General features: G+C 38.6%; 1 protein-coding gene across 1 annotated transcript in view; it reads right to left on the bottom strand.

Annotated features, from left to right (window-relative positions):
- Positions 1 to 3,897: 3,897 nt before the first annotated feature.
- Positions 3,898 to 22,329, bottom strand: part of LOC145981050 (glutaryl-CoA dehydrogenase, mitochondrial) — a 39,648-nt gene continuing 21,216 nt past the window's right edge. The window contains exons 3-9 of the mRNA XM_083114156.1: positions 21,638 to 21,772; positions 19,539 to 19,772; positions 14,887 to 15,016; positions 13,412 to 13,628; positions 11,819 to 12,048; positions 4,831 to 4,991; positions 3,898 to 4,181 (exon numbers count right to left, since the gene is read on the bottom strand). Of these exons, the coding sequence (XP_082970282.1) occupies positions 4,117 to 4,181; positions 4,831 to 4,991; positions 11,819 to 12,048; positions 13,412 to 13,628; positions 14,887 to 15,016; positions 19,539 to 19,772; positions 21,638 to 21,772 (1,172 nt within the window). The 3' untranslated portion in view covers positions 3,898 to 4,116. The remainder of the gene's footprint in view (positions 4,182 to 4,830; positions 4,992 to 11,818; positions 12,049 to 13,411; positions 13,629 to 14,886; positions 15,017 to 19,538; positions 19,773 to 21,637; positions 21,773 to 22,329) is intronic.

The following is a 22,329-nucleotide window of genomic DNA, read 5'->3' as shown; positions in this document are numbered from 1 at the left end:
AATCTTATTCCAAAGAACCTTTTAGCAAAGTTTTTAAGATGTAAGTGTGTAGGGCAATGCCTTCCTCGATGATGCAACACAGGCAAGCTGGCCATGTCCTTGGTTCCAATATTCCTACACATTAAAAACACAAAATTAAAATTCAATTTCCATAATAGATGTTTGTCATTGGTATTTTTATATGTATTTGTGAATTCTTCACAATGGTGGATAGTTATATAAATTTTGAACAATGCACAGAAACAAATATAGTTTGATTTCATACTATGGGAATGAGAGACACGGTAATAGATAATTAAGGTACTCACGTTTTCCTCGAAGCTGTTCTACACTATTTTCTATTAATTTCGGAACCCACTGCCACCATCCTGGAATTCATTGTGTTGTTGCTTGGCGTGTTTCTGTTGTTTTTTCCTAAATCGCCGCTAGGTGTGTTGCTGTCGCCTGTATGCCTGCATATATGTCGTCTGCTGTTCACCGGTGTTAATTGTTGCAGTAACGGAAGCCAGGCGTGGTGTGCCTGACCACTATCTATGTTCAGTTCATGGTTGTAGTGCATGATGGCGTGTGTTTCTTTGATTTTTGTGTCTATGAGAATGTGTGCTTTGTATTTGACATGTACTTTCTCAATTTTATGGTTGTGGAATTTGATATGCTTGGCAAGTCCGGTGGTGGATTGGGCAGTTTTTGAATTTGATAGGTGCTGCTGAATTCTTTCACTGATGGGCCTGATGGATCTGCCGATGTAATTAGCCTTGCACTCACATTCAGCATCATAGACGCCTGGATTGTTGAGTGGGAAGAGGAAGTACAATTTATGTTTGTTTAGTTGGTCAGCTATTTTGGAGGTTGGTTTGTGTGCTATTTGGATGTTGTGGGGGCGGAGGACTTTGGTAAGGTGGTTGGTTGTGGTAGGATTGGTACAAATTGGTTTTGCTGCTGGGATCTGGTTGCAATGGTGGAGTGGGTTGTGTTGATCGTGCAGGTTGTCTGACTTGGATTTCAGCTTTGCTGCATCATGTGGAGAGTTGACATTCAGTATATTCATGTTTTAGTGCCAGTTCCATGATGGTTGCTATCTCGTCCCTCAGGTCTTCTTCTCTGGAACAGTAGAAGGCTCTTCGGAAGAAGTTTAGCCATACATTGGCCTTTTGCTTGGGTGGATGGTTCGATAGTGCATGGATATATTTCTTGCCTGCATCTGGTTTTCTGAAAACTGTGGTTGTGAATTTGTTGCCCCCGCGGCTGATGGTGAGGTCCAAGAAATTGATTTTGCCCTGCTTTTCATGTTCTATGGTGAATTTTAGTCTGGGGTGGATGCTGTCTAGTTTTTTCAACAACAGGTTTCTCTCTTCAGTTTTTTTTTGTATATGACTATGGTGTCATCAGCGTATCATCCATATCTGATGAATTTGAGTTCCGGAGTTTGGAGTATGCTTTTTTCAGCCAAATGCATTACTATGTTTACTATGGGAGCCGATAGTGGGTTTCCCATGGCAAGGCCTTCAGATTGCTTATAGAAATTATTTTCAAATTGAAAATAATTGTGTCTTAAGCGCACTTCTAGCAAATTGGCAGTTTCAGTTACTTCCAGTGTGGGGACTTTGTTTATGGTCAGCCACCTTTCAACTGATGTTAGGGCTAGGTTTATGGGTATTGAATTATACATGTCCACTACGTCGATGCTTGTGATTTTAGCACTATCTGCTGCACTATGGATGTTACCAGGTTTTTGGCATTGGCACTGTTGCGAAATACATATGAGAGCTTGTGGTTGAATTGAGATATTTTGTTTTTGAGCCAGTTGGTAAGATGTATGGTAGGGTGGTTGAAGTCAGCTATTATGAGGCGCATGGGAATTTCTGGTTTATGTGTTTTGGGGATGCCATAAGCAATGGCAGGTGAGGGGTGGGGTTTGAGGAGAAATTTGTGGTCTTCCTGTTCAAGCATAGCACTACTTTTCACTGCACGTTTGCTGTATCTGTCTGTGGGGTCCTTTGCGATGTACTGTAGGAGTCACTGTTTAGTTCCATCACTTTTTTTGTGTAGTCGCCTTTTGCATTATTACAAATTGGTTTGTTTTGTCCGACTTTAGGCACCAGCAATCATTAGCGTTAAGCCACTTGCTAAAATAGGATAGAACATTCTTAATTCTCTGATGCACTAGGTTGGGTTTTCTTGTTTTGCTATTGGTGGTCACTTGTTGCAAGATACCGGCTGTTGTTGTTCGAATGCTGTCAGAATCCTGAGGTTTGGGAGAGAAACAGGCTGCTTTTTCAGCTGCACATATAAGGTCGAGGGTGGGTGGTTTTTGATGCTGCACATTAAATTTGTCGCCAAAGGTGAGGAGCTCCTTGAAACTGTTGGGGATGTTGAGATTGGTTAGATTAATGATGTTTTTGCTTTGTCCGCCATCTGGGTCGGTTGCACTTTCACTTGGCCACTTTCCTCCTAGGAAGTTGAGTTTGTTGCTGAGAGCACTGATTTTTTGTTTTTGCAGTTTGTAGCATGTACTTAATGTTTCTGTTTGCATGTTCCCACCTTGCGGGCGATAGTACGGATTTCAGCCTGTTCCTTTGTTGTTCACACGTGTGTGATAGTCTGCGAATTTCTGTATGTTTGTCAGATATAACAGCTGATAGTGGATCATGTTTTTAATTTTACAGTTGTTCACACACAATTTCCACTGGATAAACTTAGGAAAAACATCGCATTGTTTGCAAGCTTTTAGGAATTTTATGTCCAACTGACAGGCAAGTAATTTAAGTTCATATTCCCGTAATTCCTTTACATACGAAGGTTCTGAATTCATACTATGGGAATGAAGACATGGTAATAGATAATTAAGGTACTCACGTTTTCCGCGAAGCTGTTTTACATTTTTTCTATTAATTTCGGTAGCTACTGCCACCATCCTCATTGTAATTCGTTGTGTTGTTGCTTGGCGCGTTTGTTGTTTTTTCCTAAATCGCCGCTAGGTGTGTTGCTGTCGCCTGTATGTCTGCTGTTCACGTGTTAATTGCTGCAGTAACGGTAGCCAGGCGTGGTGTATTCAGTTTTTGGTTCCATGCGACTTACTCACTACCATATATAAGCATAAAAACGAAATTAGTTAATTTACTTACGTAAAGTGAGTATATAGTTGTCGTAGACGACGTTTTGGTGGCAACTGCTTCCTTCTTCAGGTCATGAAGTCGGCTATTACGTACATACGTAAAGTTTCTTCATTTAGAAAGGATCAAGGTATATGTATGGACAGGTTGAATGTTAGGATGACTAATGACTAAAACATGGTACAACTGTTAAAACTGCTATAAAAATTGTTAAAACCCGTAATGTTACTTTATTACAGCTCCATGTTGACAGGAACAAGTATGTTCAATTACTATTAAAAATTGTTAAAACCGGTGAGATTACCCTAACACTGATACACGTAGACAGTATCAGTGTTAGGGTAACCTCACCGGTTTTAACAATTGTTTAACAACATGTTGTTCCTGTCAACATGGAGCTGTAATAGAGTAACATTATGGGTTTTAACAATTTTTATAGCAGTTTTAACAGTTTTACCATGTTTTAGTCATTAGTCATCCTAACATTCAACCCATCCATACAGATACCTTGATCCTTTCTAAATGACAAAGCTTTACATATGAATGTAATAGCCACCTCCATGACCTGAAGAAGGGGGCAGTTGCCACCAAAGCGTCATCTATGACAACTATATACTCACTTTACATAAGTAAATTAACTAATTTCGATTTTATGCTTATAGGCGTGGTGTGCCTGACAGTAGTTTAAATGGTAATATGAGACACTACACAGTTTAAAATTGAGTCATTTAAAATCAAATTTGTTCAAGGTAATATAAAAAGACTTTGTTAATAAAAATAGACTTTCTTTATTTTCAAAATTAGGAGCTTGAATACGTTTTTGGCAACTTTGTCATAATTTCAAAAGAAATTATTAATATGGTCAAAAATGTAAGAAAAATATATTCTCAAGATACACATAACAATACATAATAATGATTCAATTTGCACACCTCCTCTTACAAAATAATTACTTTGTATAGTCATCTCTATTATGCATGTGGATAATAAATCTTATTTATGCTTAATAGAAGGCTTGAATTCCAGTGATTGCTCTTCCTAGGATTAGAGCGTGAATATCATGTGTCCCTGCAAGATAAAAGTTTGATAAATTTTCTGATAGAAGTTCTTGTATAGAATTCCTAAAGAATACAAAGAGACTAGGGCTGAACCGATACCGATGCTGATACTCTTACCAATCACACTGATACCAATGATGATAATTGAAAACTGTATTAATTAAAGTTGTAATAAAATATTGACCAAAGTTAGTGTGGAAATATTCTTCTCCAATTATATGCATCAATTTACCAAGAAATTTGCTTCAGAATATGAAAACAGATGTCATGTAATCACAAAATCTAGTTTTTCATGCAAAATTGGTGGAAAATAAAAAGAAAGTTCGAATTCTGCATAATTTCCAGGATAATTAGACTCCACGAAAGTGTCACATGGCTCCAAATGCAGGAAAAGTATCGGTAAATAAAATCCGACCAATACAATCCAATACTGATACCACCAGTATCAGCATTGGTATCGGCTCAGTCCTAAGAGACACACTATTCAAAATTTCATAAACAAGACACTGTTGCATTCAACACCTCAAGGTAACTGCACAAAAGTATATGGAGCATGCAAATTTCTAAAATAAAAAAAAATAAATGAAAAAACGTATCATTTCAATGATATACTGAAAATGGTTTGAATATTTATGACATTATATTTTGAAACAACTTACCTTCATAAGTATTAACAACCTCCAAATTCATAACATGTCGAATTACATGATACTCATCACTGACACCATTCCCACCAAGCATATCTCGAGCCATCCGTGCCACCTCAAGTGACTTCCCACAAGAATTTCTCTTTATAATTGATATTACCTCTGGTGCAACTCTGAAATGATATTACAAATATACAATCAGCCCTTATAAAACAGATGTTTCGTTAGCTTCAACATGAAGTGAAACATACATACATTTGAAATCATACAAAGAAATTTACAACAAATGCTAAGGGAAGTGCTATTCATTTAGGTTCAAGATTCTCTTAATCATCCTGGATGGACTATATTTGCCTGTAATATTGTTATTTATATACTGTATAGGGTGTGAGGACAAGGTGGGCTAAGTGGGACAGGAAGTTAGTGAGGTTGTGAGGTTTAGGTCTGCTATTGAGGTAGAATTCTATGGAGCGGAGGCCATGGGCGTGGGGTATGTTGGTGTAGAGGGAAGTGACGTCGATGGTGGCAAGGATGGTGTTTGGGGGCAATGGTGGAAGGGTGCTGATTTTTTGGAGGAAGTGGTTGGTGTCACGGAGGTAGGAGGGCAGAGCTTTCACAAGAGGCTGGAGATGGGAGTGAACAAAGGCTGAGATTCTTTCTGCGGGTAGGGTTACCAGACGTCCGGATTTTCCCAGATATGTCCTACATTTTAGCCTTATGTCCGGCATCCGGGAGGAATTTGAAAAATATCATAAATGTCCTACATTTTGAGTGTCACATAATATTAATTAGGAAAATACGTAACAGAAAAAATATCATGCAAATTACAAGTCTATGGACTGTGCTTCCAAACTCAATAGTGAAATTTATTTTGGTTCAGTCACTGCACAAAAATAATAAAGTTTGTCCTGCTATTAAACAAACAGGAAAACGGAAGCAATTAATGAACGAAGTCTTGGGACCACTTTCTGATAACGTCACTGTTCAATGCCTGAGCGAATTTCTTGCCTTAGGGTTTATACTGATGGAACAAGGTGTTGCCCATTCATATTCAATATTCAATATAATTTGATTGTAAAGCAGGAGTATAGAGAACAAAGTTATTCAGGGTGTCTGCCAGTCAAGAAAGTCATCGAAGTCAAGAAAAAGTAAAAAATTAACAAGTAGGTCAAGAAGTCACTAAAAAGGCAATAAATTATTCTTGTGGTCAAGAATTTTTGCTATTGATTGGTTGATTTAGTTTAATTTACTTCACTTTTGTCTGTCCCATTGGCTAATCGCGAAGATGAGGATGAATGATGGTAAGATAAGATGGATGAATGGATAGTCATAAACATATAAGGATGACCGACACAAACCCCACATAAGATTATATTGGCTGAGAGTCCAGATGCCAAAGTCTCGCTTGTCTGCCAAACACAGTTCAAGATGCATTAATACGAAATAGCAGATCTAATTCTCTTCTTAAATCAGCTTCAGTTTTCATTTAAACTGACCCTTTGGTTGGGATTTTCATTAAATAAATATTTATTTTCTTAATTACTAGTTTCCAACTTTACCTAAGTAGGATCTAGAAAAGTCCAGAAAAAGTCAAGATTTCTGGATGTATTATTTTGGTAGACACCCTGTTATTGAACTAAAAACGACCCAAGATGAAACAATTTTAAATTACAGTAATTGCTGAATATTTGTTTGCCATTACAGGTCATAATTCAAATGTTGAGAGAGTACTTTCATTCAGCACAACAGACTCACGAGAGAATTATTTTTTCATAAAGTCTGTAAAATGTTTGGTACTGGTCCCTATAATTTCAACGAGTTTGACTGTCCACTCTAACATCAATATATAGTTTGACTAAAAATGAAATTTTAATAAAAATTGTCTCCTCTGAGAAGTACCACTTAAATCAAGTAGTAAGGGGTGCATTGATTAGTATGATTGCAAGTTTTGAAATTTTGCATTTAAACATTCGTTGGGAAATATTTTTTTAAAAACTGAAAAGTGTCATTTTTCAACTACTTCCTAACGTGTTTTATAGAAGTATGTATTATTTATTGAGAATGTGTTGCGTCCTACATTTTAGGACAGTCTGTCCTACATTTCCCTTACAGCGATCTGGTAACCCTATCTGTGGGTGAGTTATAGCTGGACAGAATGGGTCTACCAGGGTTGCCAGGTTTGTGAATTTTGGGCAATAGATAGAAGGTGGGGGTGCAGGGATTCTCAGGAATTAACATGGCTGTGGTAGGAGCTGTCAGGCCTTCAGGCGGGCTGCGGGTGTGGATGAAGTCCTTGATTTTTTTGAGGTGTTCGGAGGATAGGTCAACTGTGGTGGGTTTGTAGGTTGAGGGGTCAGCCAGCTGGCGGGTGGCTTCCCCCAGGTAATCTTGAGAGTTCAAGACCACCGTGGTAGACCCCTTGTCAGCTGGGAGGATTTTGATGTTATGGTTGTTGCGGAGATCTCGGAGAGCTTTCTGTTGGGAGGGGTTGAGGTTAGGTTGGTTCTGGAGGTCATTTAAGAATGAGCTGTCAGAGTTGGAGGAAATGATGGCAGTGGTTGGTGGGCAGGGGGGGAGGATCTTGGGAGGAGGGGGCAAAATTGAAGGAGGCTTGAGTGGGTTTCATTTGTAGTAGTTTGGAGTGAGGGGTTTTTGGCCCAGAAATGTTGCCATCGGAGGTTGCGAGCAAAGGTGTGTATGTCAAAAAGCATACGGAATTGGTTGGGGGGAGTTGTGGGGGAGAAGGTAAGGCCTTTGGATAAAACAGCTATTTCATCAGTGTTAAGTTTATGGCTGGATAAATTGAGTACAGTCTGTTTGTTCTGGAGTGGGTTAGGGTCATTGGTGGTCGTAGATATGGTGGGAGTGGGTTTGTCCGGGGACTGGATGTTTCCCAAGGTGCGATGTGTGGGCATGCAGATTTGGTTTTCAGGGGGGTCTGTGGTGGTGTGGGAGGGGTGGGCAATGGTGAAGGGTGGTCGGGTAATAGCGGGCATGTTGTTTTGGGACTGAAATTGGGCAGAAGTGGAAGGGGGAGAGTGCAGCCAGTCTGAAAAGCTTGACGGCAGAGATTGAGAGTTTTTGGAGGTGTTCAGTGTTAAGGTCACTGGCGATGGAATGGGCGGTGCACGAGAAGGAGTCTATTTTGTGATGGTGGTTACCTGGGGTCAGCAACAGGATTTTGGTAAGGGATTAAATAGAAATGGACAGTTCTCCGGTGCGATTTAGCTGGGATCGGTACATGGCGTGGGTCAGTTCAATAGCGAAATTTCTCGCTAGTGGGAAAATCGTGGGTTTTATGCTTGGGGGCATGGTGGAAAATGGTAGTTTGGGTGTGAGGCTTTTGGGTGTTAGGCCTAATATCAAACAGGAGTGCAGGAAGCGTGCATGGGACGTAGCTTTGGTGTAGGAAACAATAAGAGATCGCCGACGGTTCAGTTGATGGGAGTTACACATGAAAGGATTCATACCAAAGTGGACAAAAATGGATAAAAGCAAGGAGGGCCAAAGGGCTAAATAAAAATCAAAGAAGGAGAAAGGAAACACTCACCGGACAGTGGAAAAATTCAAAATTTTTGCTAACTTAGTAGCATCATCGGTGCGAGACGAAAGAGACTGAACCGGAAGTTGGGGTCCTGCAGAGTTGCCACACCAACCACCATAACATCCATTTCAACAACTGCTTCCGGGTAGTGATCATCCATCTCCTACCCCAACCATCCAACACCTCTGTTCGCAAAAGATGGGAGAGGGCCTATATATCAGCTACTCCACCTGGCCTGAACAAGGCCACCCAGTAACACCCCCACCTCACCCCCCCTCTCCCAAGCCATCCCATCCCTCCTGCCTTCTCTCCCAACCCAACCCACCCCACACACTCACAGTTTTCGATGAGCCTGGTGACAAAACAAGTGGTTTTTTTTTTGTTCTAACACTGCTTCTTCTTCGATGGGGACCAACTTCCGGTTCCGTCTCTTTCATCTCACACCGATATATATATATATATATATATACAAACACACAAATGAAGAAGGAGACAGTAAACACTTACCACATTAAAGGAAAAAGTTTGATATTTCTTGGCCTCGGCCACATTTTCAACGGAGAAGAAAGCGGTTCACAGAATGACGAAGAATAGAACAGAATACTAACTGTAGTGTTGGTACAATGCTGCCAGAGAAAGACAATAGACTCTCATCTGCCAAATCTGTGGCAACTTCTACCTGGGCGAAACCTCCACCCCCTTGAATCTAAGAATCAATAATCACCGTTCCTCCACCCAAAACTCTGATTTCACAGTTGCCATCCACACCAACAGCCATAACACCACCTTCAATAACTGTTTCAGTGTTGCCATAATCCATCTTTTACCCTCCCTCCACTCAGACACGTCTTTCCGCAGGCGATGGAAAAGGGCCTATATATCAGGCATGCATGCCACTATAGCCCCGGACTTAACCTAGCCAACCAATAACCTTTTCCCTTCTTCCCCAAACCACCCACCCTATGCAGTAAACACTGGTGAAAGTACCTTTTTTTCCTATCATTTTTCTCTGGCAAGATTGTACCAACGCTACAGTTAGTATTCTGTGCTCCTACTCTTCATCTTACTGTCTCCTTCTTCATTTGTGTTTATCCACCCTTCTGGCACCTTTTCTCATCCCATTTCCTGTGTTTTTTTCCTGTTTGGATATATATATATATAATGGATAAAAGCAAGGAGGGCCAAAAGGGCTAAGTAAAAATCAAAGAAGGTAAAAGGAAACACTCACTGGACAGTAGAAAAATTCAAAATTTTCGCTAATTTCATAGCATCATCGGTGTGAGGAGAAATAGACGGAACCGGAAGTTTACCTTCTTTGATTTATATATATATATATATATATATATATATATACACACACATATATACACACACACACAGCATATAGGTTTATTATTTATACATTCGTTACATAATCAATTCATCCACCTCATAACAAACCAACAGCAAAAATTATATAAATTGTCTCTCAAATGTGCACACTGCTTTTCCTCCCAACAATTGTTCATGCATTTAAGACAAAATCTTGCGCTACATTGCCAGGGGTCCCAGGTTCGAATCCTGGCCTGGGCATGGATGTTTGTGAGTGTCCATTCATCAATTTCATCATATCATCACTCATCCTCATCTTTGCAAATTAGCCAAAAGCTTGGCCCAAAAAGCGAAGAAAAATGAAGCAAGTCAATCAATCGAAAGACAAAATCCATTAAGAGAAGTCTTATTTCTCTTATGGTAATTTAAAATGCATTACAGAAAACAATCATATTGCGAGTGAAGCGAACATGAAATTTTTAATCCATTTTTTTGCAAACTGAAAACAATATTGATTTAATAGGGTGCAAATAACTTTTACCATTTAGATTGTTTGGTGGTGGGGGCTGACTCCCACCGCTCCCTAGCTACAGCTCTGAATTTGACGAGACTAAGAAAAATAGGCATTGCGAGCAAAGCGAGCGAGAAAATTTTATGAAATGTATTTTCAATAAAATTTGTGCCCTCTGCAGGTGCCCTTGGCCATCAATGTTTGCCCCCTTGAACTCCTTAGAATTGATTTCCATTCAAGGTTTGGGGGGGGGGGGGGGCAATGCCCCACTGGGTTGCGCCACTGATATACACACACAAATATACTAACAATATGAAGTGTATGTGTGATTCCAATGTATCCAAAAATTCTAATTTAATTTAATTAAATGGTATATTTTTAAAAAAAATTAGATACTCGAAATACATCTACAAACACAAGTCACACGAATGTTATGGTATATATTCTAACCTGCGAAAAATTGTTAATTCTGTAAGAATTTCAAACTGAAATCTATCTAATCATCTTCAAGAAATCTTATCTTTCAATAATCTTCCATCTGTCAGATAGCTCTACAAAGGACAGTAACAAAGTAAACAGATCGAGAGAATTCTGTTTTATTTTTCACACAACATTATTTTCCTTCATCGATAAAAATAAAAACTCAACTGTGAAAATCTCGCCTCAGGCATTTATCAATATGTATAAATTCAATAGGATTTGGATTAATAAGAGTTGCAATTTTTCACGTCTACGGAGAAAAATTCAAGCAGAATTCACACATAATTCCCGGAACTCAAGGAATTCACGGGCCCTGCTGCCACAAGTCCAATACAGATTCCAGAACAAAATGACAAAGTCTAACATATATACGACATACAGTCTAACATACGAGGCTCATTCAGAAAGTAACCGCCGTTTGGGTATAAATAAAAAACCCACATAGATACAACAAATCTTTACTTTATATCTGAAAGGTACAGCTGTCCTCTATTTTTCAACATAGTCACCATGTAAATTCAAGCACTTGTCATAGCGTTTCACTAAGTTACCAATCCCTTCTACATTAAACTCAGCCGACTGGGAATTCAACCAACCTGTCACAGCATTTTGAAGATCCTCATCGTCAGAGAAGTGCTGTGCCCCAAACCACTTCTTCATGTGAGTGAACAGATGAAAATCAGGAGGAGCCAAGTCCGAGATGTATGGGGGATGATCAAAAACATCCCACTTGAATTGGCGCAAAAGGTCTTGTGTTCACTGAGCAGTGTGAGGGCAAGCGTTGTCATGCACGAACACAACCCCAGATGTCAGCAGACCGTGACGTTTCTTCTGGATGGCTCTTCTCAGTTTCTGCAAAGTGTTACAGTAAACTTCAGAAGTGATTGTCGTACCACGTTCCATGAATTTTTACCCAAAGAAATCTTAGCACTCCGCGTATCTCGTATTTGGCGGGATTTTCGATGGCAGCACACGTTTTGTGACGTTATAATCAGCACACGCGCGGCACTACAATGCTCTCACTAGCACAGCTGGAAGCTTACTGAATCACAGATTGCGTGACGTAACAACGGTTGTGCTCTGTCCACTACTACTAGTGCCACACCACAATGGCGGTTACTTTATGAATGACCCTCATATATACTGATACTTACTTGTCTTCATCCTTTAACAGTCCTACTCGAATGCACGACTGTAGTCCAATTGCTATTTCGGTTAACATGTCTGCCATCTTCTTTTGCATTAGCTGATTCGCTGCTAATGGCCTGCCAAACTGCTTTCTTTCAAGAGTATACTGGCGAACCGTGTGCAGGCAAAACTCGGCTGCTCCTAATGCACCCCATGCAATTCCATATCTTGCATTATTAAGACAACTGAATGGCCCCTAGAAGAAGAAGAGAATTTTGCTTCAAAAGTGCAAGATTTTGAAAGGTAGAACAAGGCAAATTACAAAATTACTTCACAGCAAGCCATAAAGGTTGAACTAGTACTTACGCTGTCAGTATGCCAATTGTCGGACATTTCAACAAAAAAAAAAAAATTAGCCCAAATGTTATAACATTTTGTATCTTACACTGTACATTACATTTGGCATGACAATCTACAAGTTTCATTCCAAAATATTCATTGACTCATGTGTCCAACAATTTTTGATATTATTAAAAGAAACCTCATTCTTCCCTCAATACCACTTTAGTATTGTACTACATTTTAGTTTCTTTATGCCACTCGCCTACTTTTCAGAACTGTGACAATGGAATTTATGAAAGAACCAGAAATGCAAAAAAAACTTTCAACAATTTTTAAAGTTTACTTTATGCTCATACAGGATAACCATGACTGGACTTAAAAGTTTACAGTGGGATTCAAACCACTGAAGTGTGCTCTTATCAGAAACAACCACAGCTAATTTAATTTTAAAAAAATGCACAAAAATAACACATTGTTTAGTAGTGTAATAATTGCATCAGCAATTCTAGAATTACACCAATACACTTTTAGAGTGAAATGCACTGAAATAGACAGTAATGGAAACTTGAAATTGATATTTTCTAATTACTACTTACATATTTTCAAAATGTTGTAATTATTCATAGTATATGGTTATTTTAAGTGGTTTTCATTTTATTTTTTACATGAAGTTTCGTCCTGGTTTCCAAGAACTTTCTCAAGCCAAGATAACTAACTATACATGCTTCTGTACATTTCTTAGAAGTGTAGAGTGATTAGTCATGTAAGGTTGTGTATTTTGTGTGTAGTTATTTTTGGTTGACAAAGTTCTGGGAAACCAGGACAAAACATTGAATGAAAAATAAAATAAAAACCACTTAAAATAACCGTATATTATTTCACATCTATAAAAAGTGGTTATGTGAACCTTTAAGAAGAACCTACTTATTCATAGTAATGCTAAATTGCTGTAATGTATAATTATTATCAATGGTACAAATACAAAATTTATTGGCTTAGTAATGTATATAATGCCAACACATCTCCTGATTTTGGGTGGACACACATATCAAAAGTATCAATGTGATATTGAGATAATTTCTGTAAGATTGTTCAGCTTTCCCCACACTATCCTCATAGCCATTTCAATCTGACATATCTAGACAATTCATACACACTCAGGAATGACCAACAAAGAAGCTATCATCTGAGCTTTGCATGACTATGTTTAACATCCACATCATTATATTTCCGTGCTGTACTATATCAATAAAACACAAAATACATGCTTGACATACCTTGAGGCCAGATACATGAGGTAGGATATTTTCTTCAGGAACTTCAACTTCATCCATGTGTACCATTCCAGTGGATGAAGCTCTTAAACAAAATTTTCCTTCAATTTTAGATGTCGACAAATTTTTTGTGCCTTTTTCCACAAGAAAACCTCGAATTTTATCATCTTCACATTTAGCCCAGATTAAGAAAAGATCTGCTACTGGTGCGTGTGTGATCCTGAAGAAAATAATGTTCAAAGATTACAAGTGTGTACAATTACCAAATTTATCATTTTCATTTCTGCATCAAAATAAATTCTAGGTGCATGGGAATTTAAACAGAGCATGCATTTTTTCAAGTTATATAATGTGGAGTAATGTTTGCAAGTCACTGCATCTTGGTTTAATATCTAACACAAGATTCATACATGACAGGCTTCTATCATTGCAGGGTGGTTACTGTAGCAATAAGACAAAATTCAAGTATACGAAGGTTAGGGTGGGTCTCCCAGATGGTATAGTGGTAATGTTGTTGCCTTGTAGTCAAGGGTTTGATACCCAGTGGAGGCACATGGCACAGTGGTTTGGATCTCACTTTAACTGTAGGTTCAGTCCCGATTAGCCTTTCTGTGCATAAAGTGGACTTAAAACAACAAATCAATCAATCAAACAAACAAAGGTCGCAGCATAAGCCATAGCAATGAAACGGTGGTACACAAAATGATCACATGACCCAAAGAATATGGCACCTATAGTGTATGGAGATATCACTAGATGGCAGTGTGATGTACGATTATCACACTGAGGACAGTGGAGTCAGCCACAGTGCAGAATGGACATGCCCCCCCCTCCCCCCCCCCCCCCCCCGTGGTAAAGTAGTCAAAGAAGTGGTGTATTCTTCCACCATGTTATCTGGTTTACCTCATATATATAGAAATTGCTGGAAAATTTTAAGTTGTCGGAATTCTGTTTGTATTTTACTTGCATGCTTGCATTGGTGTTTTACTTCTATTATATCTAATTAACATATAATAAATACATACAATAAATAAGAATTGTTGCAGTGAACCAGGTCAAATTATCAGAATACGCCACTGAGTCAAAGCATATATCAGATATGTGCCAGAAACTTCTAGAAATTCCTGTCTGACGTAATGTGACAAACTACAAATAATTCAAATGAATAAGTCTCCATAAGTTTTTATAGTTTAAGAAAAACAGTGGTCTTGTAAATCACAAACAAATTAACAATCCTAAAAACATCAAGGGAGATATAATAATGCAAAATATCTGGTGTGTAAATTCTTTACAATTTTCATATTACACATTCAGTGCCTGAGGTTTCACCAACATTTGAATTCATTATACAATTCACTCTTAATTGCATACTTTCTGTTATGATTCTGAGATTATTCAGACATAAAAACAGTAATTGTTCAAATTCAAGTGTAAAATTGCAACAGACACATTTTAGGTCTTATCTAAGTCCAACTCACCAAGTTTTACTTCCGGTAAGCTTGTATGTTTTGGTTTTTGGGTTGTACTTGGCTCTAGTTTGCAAACCGCCAGCATCACTTCCAAAATTTGGTTCGGTGAGACCGAAGCATCCAACCAATTCACCCTTGGCTATAAAAGAACAACAAGTGGCTTCAGTACGACTATGATCATATCATATCACCAATATACTTCTAATATCAGGCTCTCACATGGCCTGAGGTTTGATTCCCCTAAATCTACTTTAGAGATTTAGACGATACATGAGAATACATATACAGGATTTAACAACAATAGTAACTGATGCTTATGGGAAAGTCTCCACACTTATACACATCTGAACTAGTATGGTCAGGAAGAGATTGACTTATTGAAAAACATGCGAAAAATTCCTACAATTTACGCCTCTCCTAAAAAAAATTGTGCATCCCGACTTGCATGCCAAAAAGGAATATAAATTAAATAGATTTTAACATGTGTTTTAATGATTCTATGACAATAGCAATGTACTGGTGGTACAAGTGCACTGGTTCAACTATTTTGATTGGCACACAGTTCAGCACCCCATTAAATATCAGTTATGTCACCTACAAAATATATTTCCATAGCATACATAAGTATTTTTTAAGCATAAATTTATGCATCTTTCTGAATACTTTTGTATTTCTCCCATTTAGGGCTTCAACATAGCCAAATAGCTAGAACTCTTGCCTTTAGTGCAAGCGGTCCAGGGTTCAATTCCTTGTGGTAAAATTGGGAAGTTACTTGAAAAGAAGTAGTGGGCCCTGGTCTTGTAAGCAAGAAAACAGCAGTGATGGGACTTTCCTCACCCAATGGAAAAATCTTTTGGCAGTTCCTAGCTCTTAGAGAGCTGTTGGGCCATGGAGTTTTTTCCTCCTGTTTATTCCTGATAAAGTACCTTTTGTAACGTTGCTCACCTACACTTCTAAAATCATTGTTTCTACATACATTTCACATATTTTGTCCAGCTAAAATCATTTTCCACATAACAATAGCCATAGCACTATGGGCCACAATTTACCTTACAATCTTTATACTGAAAAAAAAAAAAAGATGCACAATTTCTGAATTAGTATTCTGTGATTGTACGATGTGTAACATATGAAATGTGAATACAAGTTTTCTCAATCCAACAGAAAACCACAGCCACAAATCTAGGGGTGGGGTGTAATGCATACCTACAAAGGAGGGCTAGTTTGGAGTTGCCAAGCACCTTGCCACTCCCACCCCTAAAACAGGACAGGGAGAGGGTGGCACAGGTAGGCATTCTTCCCTTGCTCCCTTGAGTATTTATCAAGAGTGGCAAAAGATTAGGTTCAGTCTCTCTGTTTTTAATGTTCTTGTCTTCATTCCTCCCTCACATACATGCTGCTGGGCAACCATACCCAGAGGAAAAAGATGTGGCAATATTTTCGACTGTCAACCATGGCACGCGTTGCGGTTTCAGCAGGAAGAGGGGTGAGGTAAGGATGCAAAAGCATGGCGAACAGAATAACACAGTAACACCAAATTATTTTCCATATTAAGAAGTGTGATGCTCACATTCCCATAAGAAAGAATGCTGTACTTTATCCCAAGTTTACCCTTGTAACGTAGCAGCCAAAACTACTAATTCACTGACAGTATCAGTTCAGAGCTGAAGTGGTAAGAGTACCAACACCAAAATTGGTTTAAAATTTTAGTACTAACATATTAAGTAATTTTATTACCACCATTAAAATGTTATGATTGTATTCTCATTGATTGAGTTGGTTTATTGTACTTCACTTTTCTGCCACTTTTGACTAATTGCAAAGATGAGTGATGATGATATGATGAAATTGATGAAGGGACACTAACAAAGAACACCCACACCAGGATTCAAACCCAGGACCCCTGGCATCATAGCACACTGTGCTAACCACTTTCCCATTGAGGTTAGCTGTATTCTAATTGTCAGAGATACAACAGAGACCAGTATTGGGTTGATGTAGGCATAAAAGTGTATCGGTCCAGGGAGTCTTGGGTTTAAATCCTGCACTGGACATGGTTGTTCTTTGTGTCTATTCATTAATTTCATCATATCATCACTCATCTTCATCTTGATTATTACTCAAAAGTGTCAAAAGTAAAGAAAAATAAACCAAATCAATCAATCAAGTGTATTGGTAAAATTACTGATAATTTTATTGATCAGATATTTCTACGTATAACCTGTAATTTATTGCAAAACTCTGCTATCTTCATATTTTGGTGATGAATATAAATGTCTAAACACACAGTTTCGGTTTTTATGGAAAAGCTATTGGAATCATCTGGTTACATACATTAATTATGGAACCTTAGCAACTTTATATCAGAGCAGTTGAATATTATTTATCATCATCTGTACATTTTATAACAATACAGTAGAGTCTCATTTATCTGATATACCACCGGAAAAAAAAATCATCAATCAAACATGATTGAAACATTAAAACGCATCAATGTAAAGGATGTTGCTTATTGGGTTGCAAGGGTCTGGGCTGACATAATGATGCTGCAAGGATGGTGAGACTTGGCAGTGAAGAAACGGCAATTGTCAGGACCACGATGAAAAATTTCTTTCAATCATCACAGGACTGAACTTTTGAAGTACTGTACGTATGTACTGTGTTTAACTTCAGACAATTCTGTAACTGTAAGTTCATTTTTCCAGTTGTTTTTTTCTGTATTGTTGTAAAACGTGATTACTGTATTAGGTTCATAATGTGTAAAATTATAACATTAGTTATAATGCATCTCAATCGAGATACCCAAATGTAAGCCTCACGGTCCCAAGCATCTCGATCGAGACGCTGTGTCAAGGTCGTAGTTTTTACGTTATAACATTTCTATTTTTGGCTAGAATTTCAATTTTTTTTAAATATTGTTCCTAACACATGCATTTAACAGAAATATTTTTTTGCATTTTTTTGTCTTCATGAAAATGGGGGGAAAAGGGACTTCTCTTTTTACCTCTCTTTTCAAGGTCAAATTTTTGCCGGCAAAGGAAAACCGGCTTTGTTGTTCTAAAGCAATGCTTTTTCACTCCCACCTGTGAACTGCTTTCGAAGGAAGCTTGTTTATCAGTATCCAATGTCAAACTGAAAGTTTTCCGTGAGGGCGCAAGCAGGGGGAGGGGGAAGACTGGTTGTTGAATCTGGGTTGTGAGAATGGAATTTTGAAGCCCGCTGAAGGAAACATTTGATTTTTTAGCACAAGTGTCCACAAGTTGCGACAGGGGTTACCCTGCATTGTCTAAAAATAGAATTTCAAGCAGCTGCAACAATTGGTGCTCATTTTTCACTGCGTTCTAGCTTTTCGTCCGTGAATGTTGTGCGTAGGTGTCGTTTTATGCCCAAGTGCGAGGACATTTTTTGGGTGGTGACAATTTTTTTAAATAATTTTTGGGGGTTTCTCCCTTCCCCCTCCATATATGTGCCAAATTTGCATAAATTTTGCATTTTGTGCATTTTGACATTTTTTCAGGGGGGGGGGGGAACACCACATTTTTTAAGAAAAGTATTTTTGAGGGGATTTCCCCCCTTTCCCCCTCCATATGTATGCCAAATGTGCATAAATTATATATCGTCTGAATCTGTGATTCATTCTGCGTACAACGGTATATCTTTCATATCTCTAGGGCATTTAGTTTCTGAGCTATAGTAATTTCAAGGTACCGCTGCATTTTGAAGCTTGAATCAGTGGCGTGCCGACCATTCGTTTTGGGGGTACAACTCAAGTTTCATTGGTCATACGACAATGATGCAAATATTTTTCTGTTTCTTACATGCCAGCGATAATTTCTATGTGCATTTTGAACTTTTCATATCCTTTTTTTCGGGGGGGGGGGGGCGAAACCCCATTTTTTAAAAAAGTATTTTCATGGGATTTCCCCCCTTTCACCCTCCATATATACGCCGAATGTGCATAAATTATATATCGTCTGAATCTGTGATTCATTCTGTGTACAACGGTATATCTTTCATATCTCTAGGGTATTTAGTTTCTGAGCTATAGTCATTTCAAGGTACCACTGCATTTTGAAGCTTGAATCAGTGGCGTGCCGACCATTCCTTTTGGGGGTACAACTCAAGTTACATTGGTCATATGATAATAATGCAAATATTTTTGTGTTCCTTACATGTGAGCGATCATTTCCATGTGCATGTCGACACTGTCATGTACTTTTTTCTTGGGGGGAGGGTGGGGGAACCTTTTTTTTTCCCCGAAATTTTGGAATTTTCAGAGTTAGCCCCCTCCCCCCACCACATATACGCCGAATTTGCATAAATTTCATATAGTCTGAATCTCTGGTTCATTCCGCGTACAACGGTATATCACTCATCTCTCTAGGGCAATTAGTCTTCGATCTACACTCATTTAATTGAAACTGCATTTTGCTCAAAATCGGCTCGGGACCGAGAGGCTTACTTGTGAAAATGGCCTTGGGACTCAAAAGGTTAACAGGCTTTTTCTTAACACCTCCCTATTATCTGACACTTTTGCTTATCCGACATTCTGCCGGTCCATTTATGTTGGATAAGCGAGACTCTACTGTATTAGCAAAAATTTCATATTGGTCCATCCCTATCATCACCATCATCCTTGGAAGTAGTAAGCATTTACTTACCTAAACGAGGAAGATATTTCTGTTTCTGTTCTTCTGTCCCAAATGCCCAAATGGGATACATGACTAATGATGACTGGACACTGAAAGTTGACCGATAGCTGCTGTCAACTCTTTCCAACTCCCGTGCAACTAAGCCATATGCAACTGATGAAATACCAGGACATCCATAACCTTGAATGGTCGCTCCAAGAACTCCAAGCTTTCCCATTTCAGGTAGTAAGTCATTGTCAAACACTGTAAATGAAATAAAAATGAAAATTACAAAAGCCAGCTTGTACAGAGAGAAAAGCAGCCGATTTCATGTTGGCTATTTCTGAAACAAGTGACACTAGTGGAACGTTTTTATGCCCAATAGTTGTACATGCAATGAAATTTAATGCTGAAACACTTCTGCAGTTCGAGAGCAAAACTTCTGAACTAAACTCAGGTTTGGTTTGGTTTGATGTTTCAAGTCCACTTTGTGCACAGTAAGGCTAATTGGGACTGAACCTACAGTTTAAAGTGGGATCCGAACCACTATGTGCCTCCACCGGGTATCGAACCCAGGACCCCTTGATTACAAGGCAACGATGCTACCACTGCGCCATCGAGGAGGCCTAACTAAACTCAGGTTCCCTTGACATTTTCTCTCATATTATAACATTAATCTACTGATCAGGTGAGTTCTGGAAACGGTCTTCATTATTTACTATCAGGAAAGTTTCAAGATGGAGTTTAGTTTTTTTTGTTATTATTGTAAAGTGAAAAAAGAAAAGTAGTAGTCTCAATTATAAGTGCATCTTTGTGTATATTATTTTCAGTGGTTTTTTTTAACAAGCTTAAACAAATATAACATTTCAGAATGTTCAGCTCCAGCAATTTTTTGAATGATTTGATATTTTTTCCTCCCTTGTGAATAATAATTCATGCAGAATCCATATTGAATAACTGCCACTGATACAGAAGGTTGTTTGAAATGTATTTGAATGACTTTGCCATGCCACTGCCATCTGTGGGACTGAGCTGGAGTGACAGTGCAGCTGTTATTATCAGTCATGTACATAGCTGTCAAATGGCACCAAAAGTGAACCATTATTCAGAAGGATGTGTCATGGCCCTTTTCCATGCACATTTCTCATATGACCAAATAGTAAAACAGTGTCGGGAGAATGGTATGAGTGTCAGGAAAACCACTGTGATAGTGTCTCAGTGGACACAACAGGGGGTCGTTAGGAAACATGCACCAAAAAAAAAAAAGGCATCCATAAGAGGACAACAGTGAAAGTATTGCCTGTTGAGCTCCGAGAGATTCAGCAAATGGCATGCCACAAAAATCCACCAACCCAATGTGAGATGGTCAAGAGAGTGCATGTGGCTACTTCCACTATGAACACGACCATCCATAATCATCTCAGGCTGTGGTGAGCATGTTAGGCTCACGTGCACCACCTCCTCCCATGCCACATTGCCGAATACAGGATCAACTGCAGAAAACTATATGAAAGACAGCTGGTGGGGTCCAAATGGAGGACTGTGGTCACGATGGATGAAGTGTACATTACCTCACTGGCAGTGGTCACATTCGGTCACATCAATGGCAAGGGGTGCAGCAACTTTGTTCACTTTTCCAAGGGGCTTCATGGTTCTTACTAGGTTTGGTTATGCAGGAAGTTGCCAATATGTAATGTACACAGAAATATGAAGGTGAGTGCTGATCCCTATTTCTGTACAGACATCCTGTTTGTATGGAGAACACTCAACAGGTGTGCATTTATATGGACAACGCCTCAAGCCATACCACCTGAACATCCTTCCACTTTTATCAAATGGGAGCAGGAAACAGGGATCCATGTTATCCTATTTCAGGACAATCTGGTGAAAAGCTCTGTCTGCCAGTCATATGGATTTCTGTGCATTTGGACTCTTGACATGACATCTAAAACATTGCCCAGTCTTTGGAAAGCCTGCAGAGAGGAATAGGATATGATTTCCTACGCACGTTCTCCAACGTAGTTTGTTACAATGGAAACTCCAATGTAGGGCAATAGTCCACAATTCTGGTGGTCTGACAGCACAACATTAAGTAAAAGCAATAGTACAAAATCCATTCAAAAACTCACCTTCATTTCTATTTGCAAGAAGAATTCTAGGCATAAGTTGTTCCTGGCAGTATGATCGAACTGAATTACGTATAAGAATTTCCTCTTCTTTCAGCTGAGACTCTAGATTGAAGGGATCCTCCCATGAAAATTGAACTGAAATACAAGTAGACACTTCAATTTCAAGCAAATATATACATGAAGAAAATCTCTGAACATCTTTGATCAACTGTACCAATTACAAGACACTACATAGCCACATTTACATAATAAGTACCTCCTTGCCTCCTCTATCAAAATGTCCTAGATGTCCGATTGTGTTCAATTCTGTGTAACACTCAAAGCTGAGTATCTGAACTCTTACTTTCAACTTAACTACCCTTGATATAGATGTTTACCATAAACTTCAAACAAATCACTACTGATGGGTACAGAGAATAATTACATATTTTTTTCTGAGAGACTTATTTCAATTAGTGGAAACATGAGGAGTTATTTGATGAGTAATTATATTTGTGAATCACTAGCGGTTTTTCTGAAAATATAACAGTGCTTAACAACATGACACAAAGAGAGATAATGTGGACGAATAGTTTCAACCATTACTGGTACACAAATATCCTGGTAGTGATGTAAACATTGACTAATTCACTGCAATCTAAAAAAAAATGTAGCAATCTGTGCACAATAAACTCCAGTTCAGTGGCAGCTCG

The sequence above is a fragment of the Lepisma saccharinum genome, chromosome 2 (genome assembly GCF_977018435.1).
Source record: "Lepisma saccharinum chromosome 2, izLepSacc3.1, whole genome shotgun sequence".
NCBI lineage: Eukaryota > Metazoa > Arthropoda > Insecta > Zygentoma > Lepismatidae > Lepisma > Lepisma saccharinum.
This window is presented reverse-complemented; position numbering and strand designations above follow the sequence as displayed.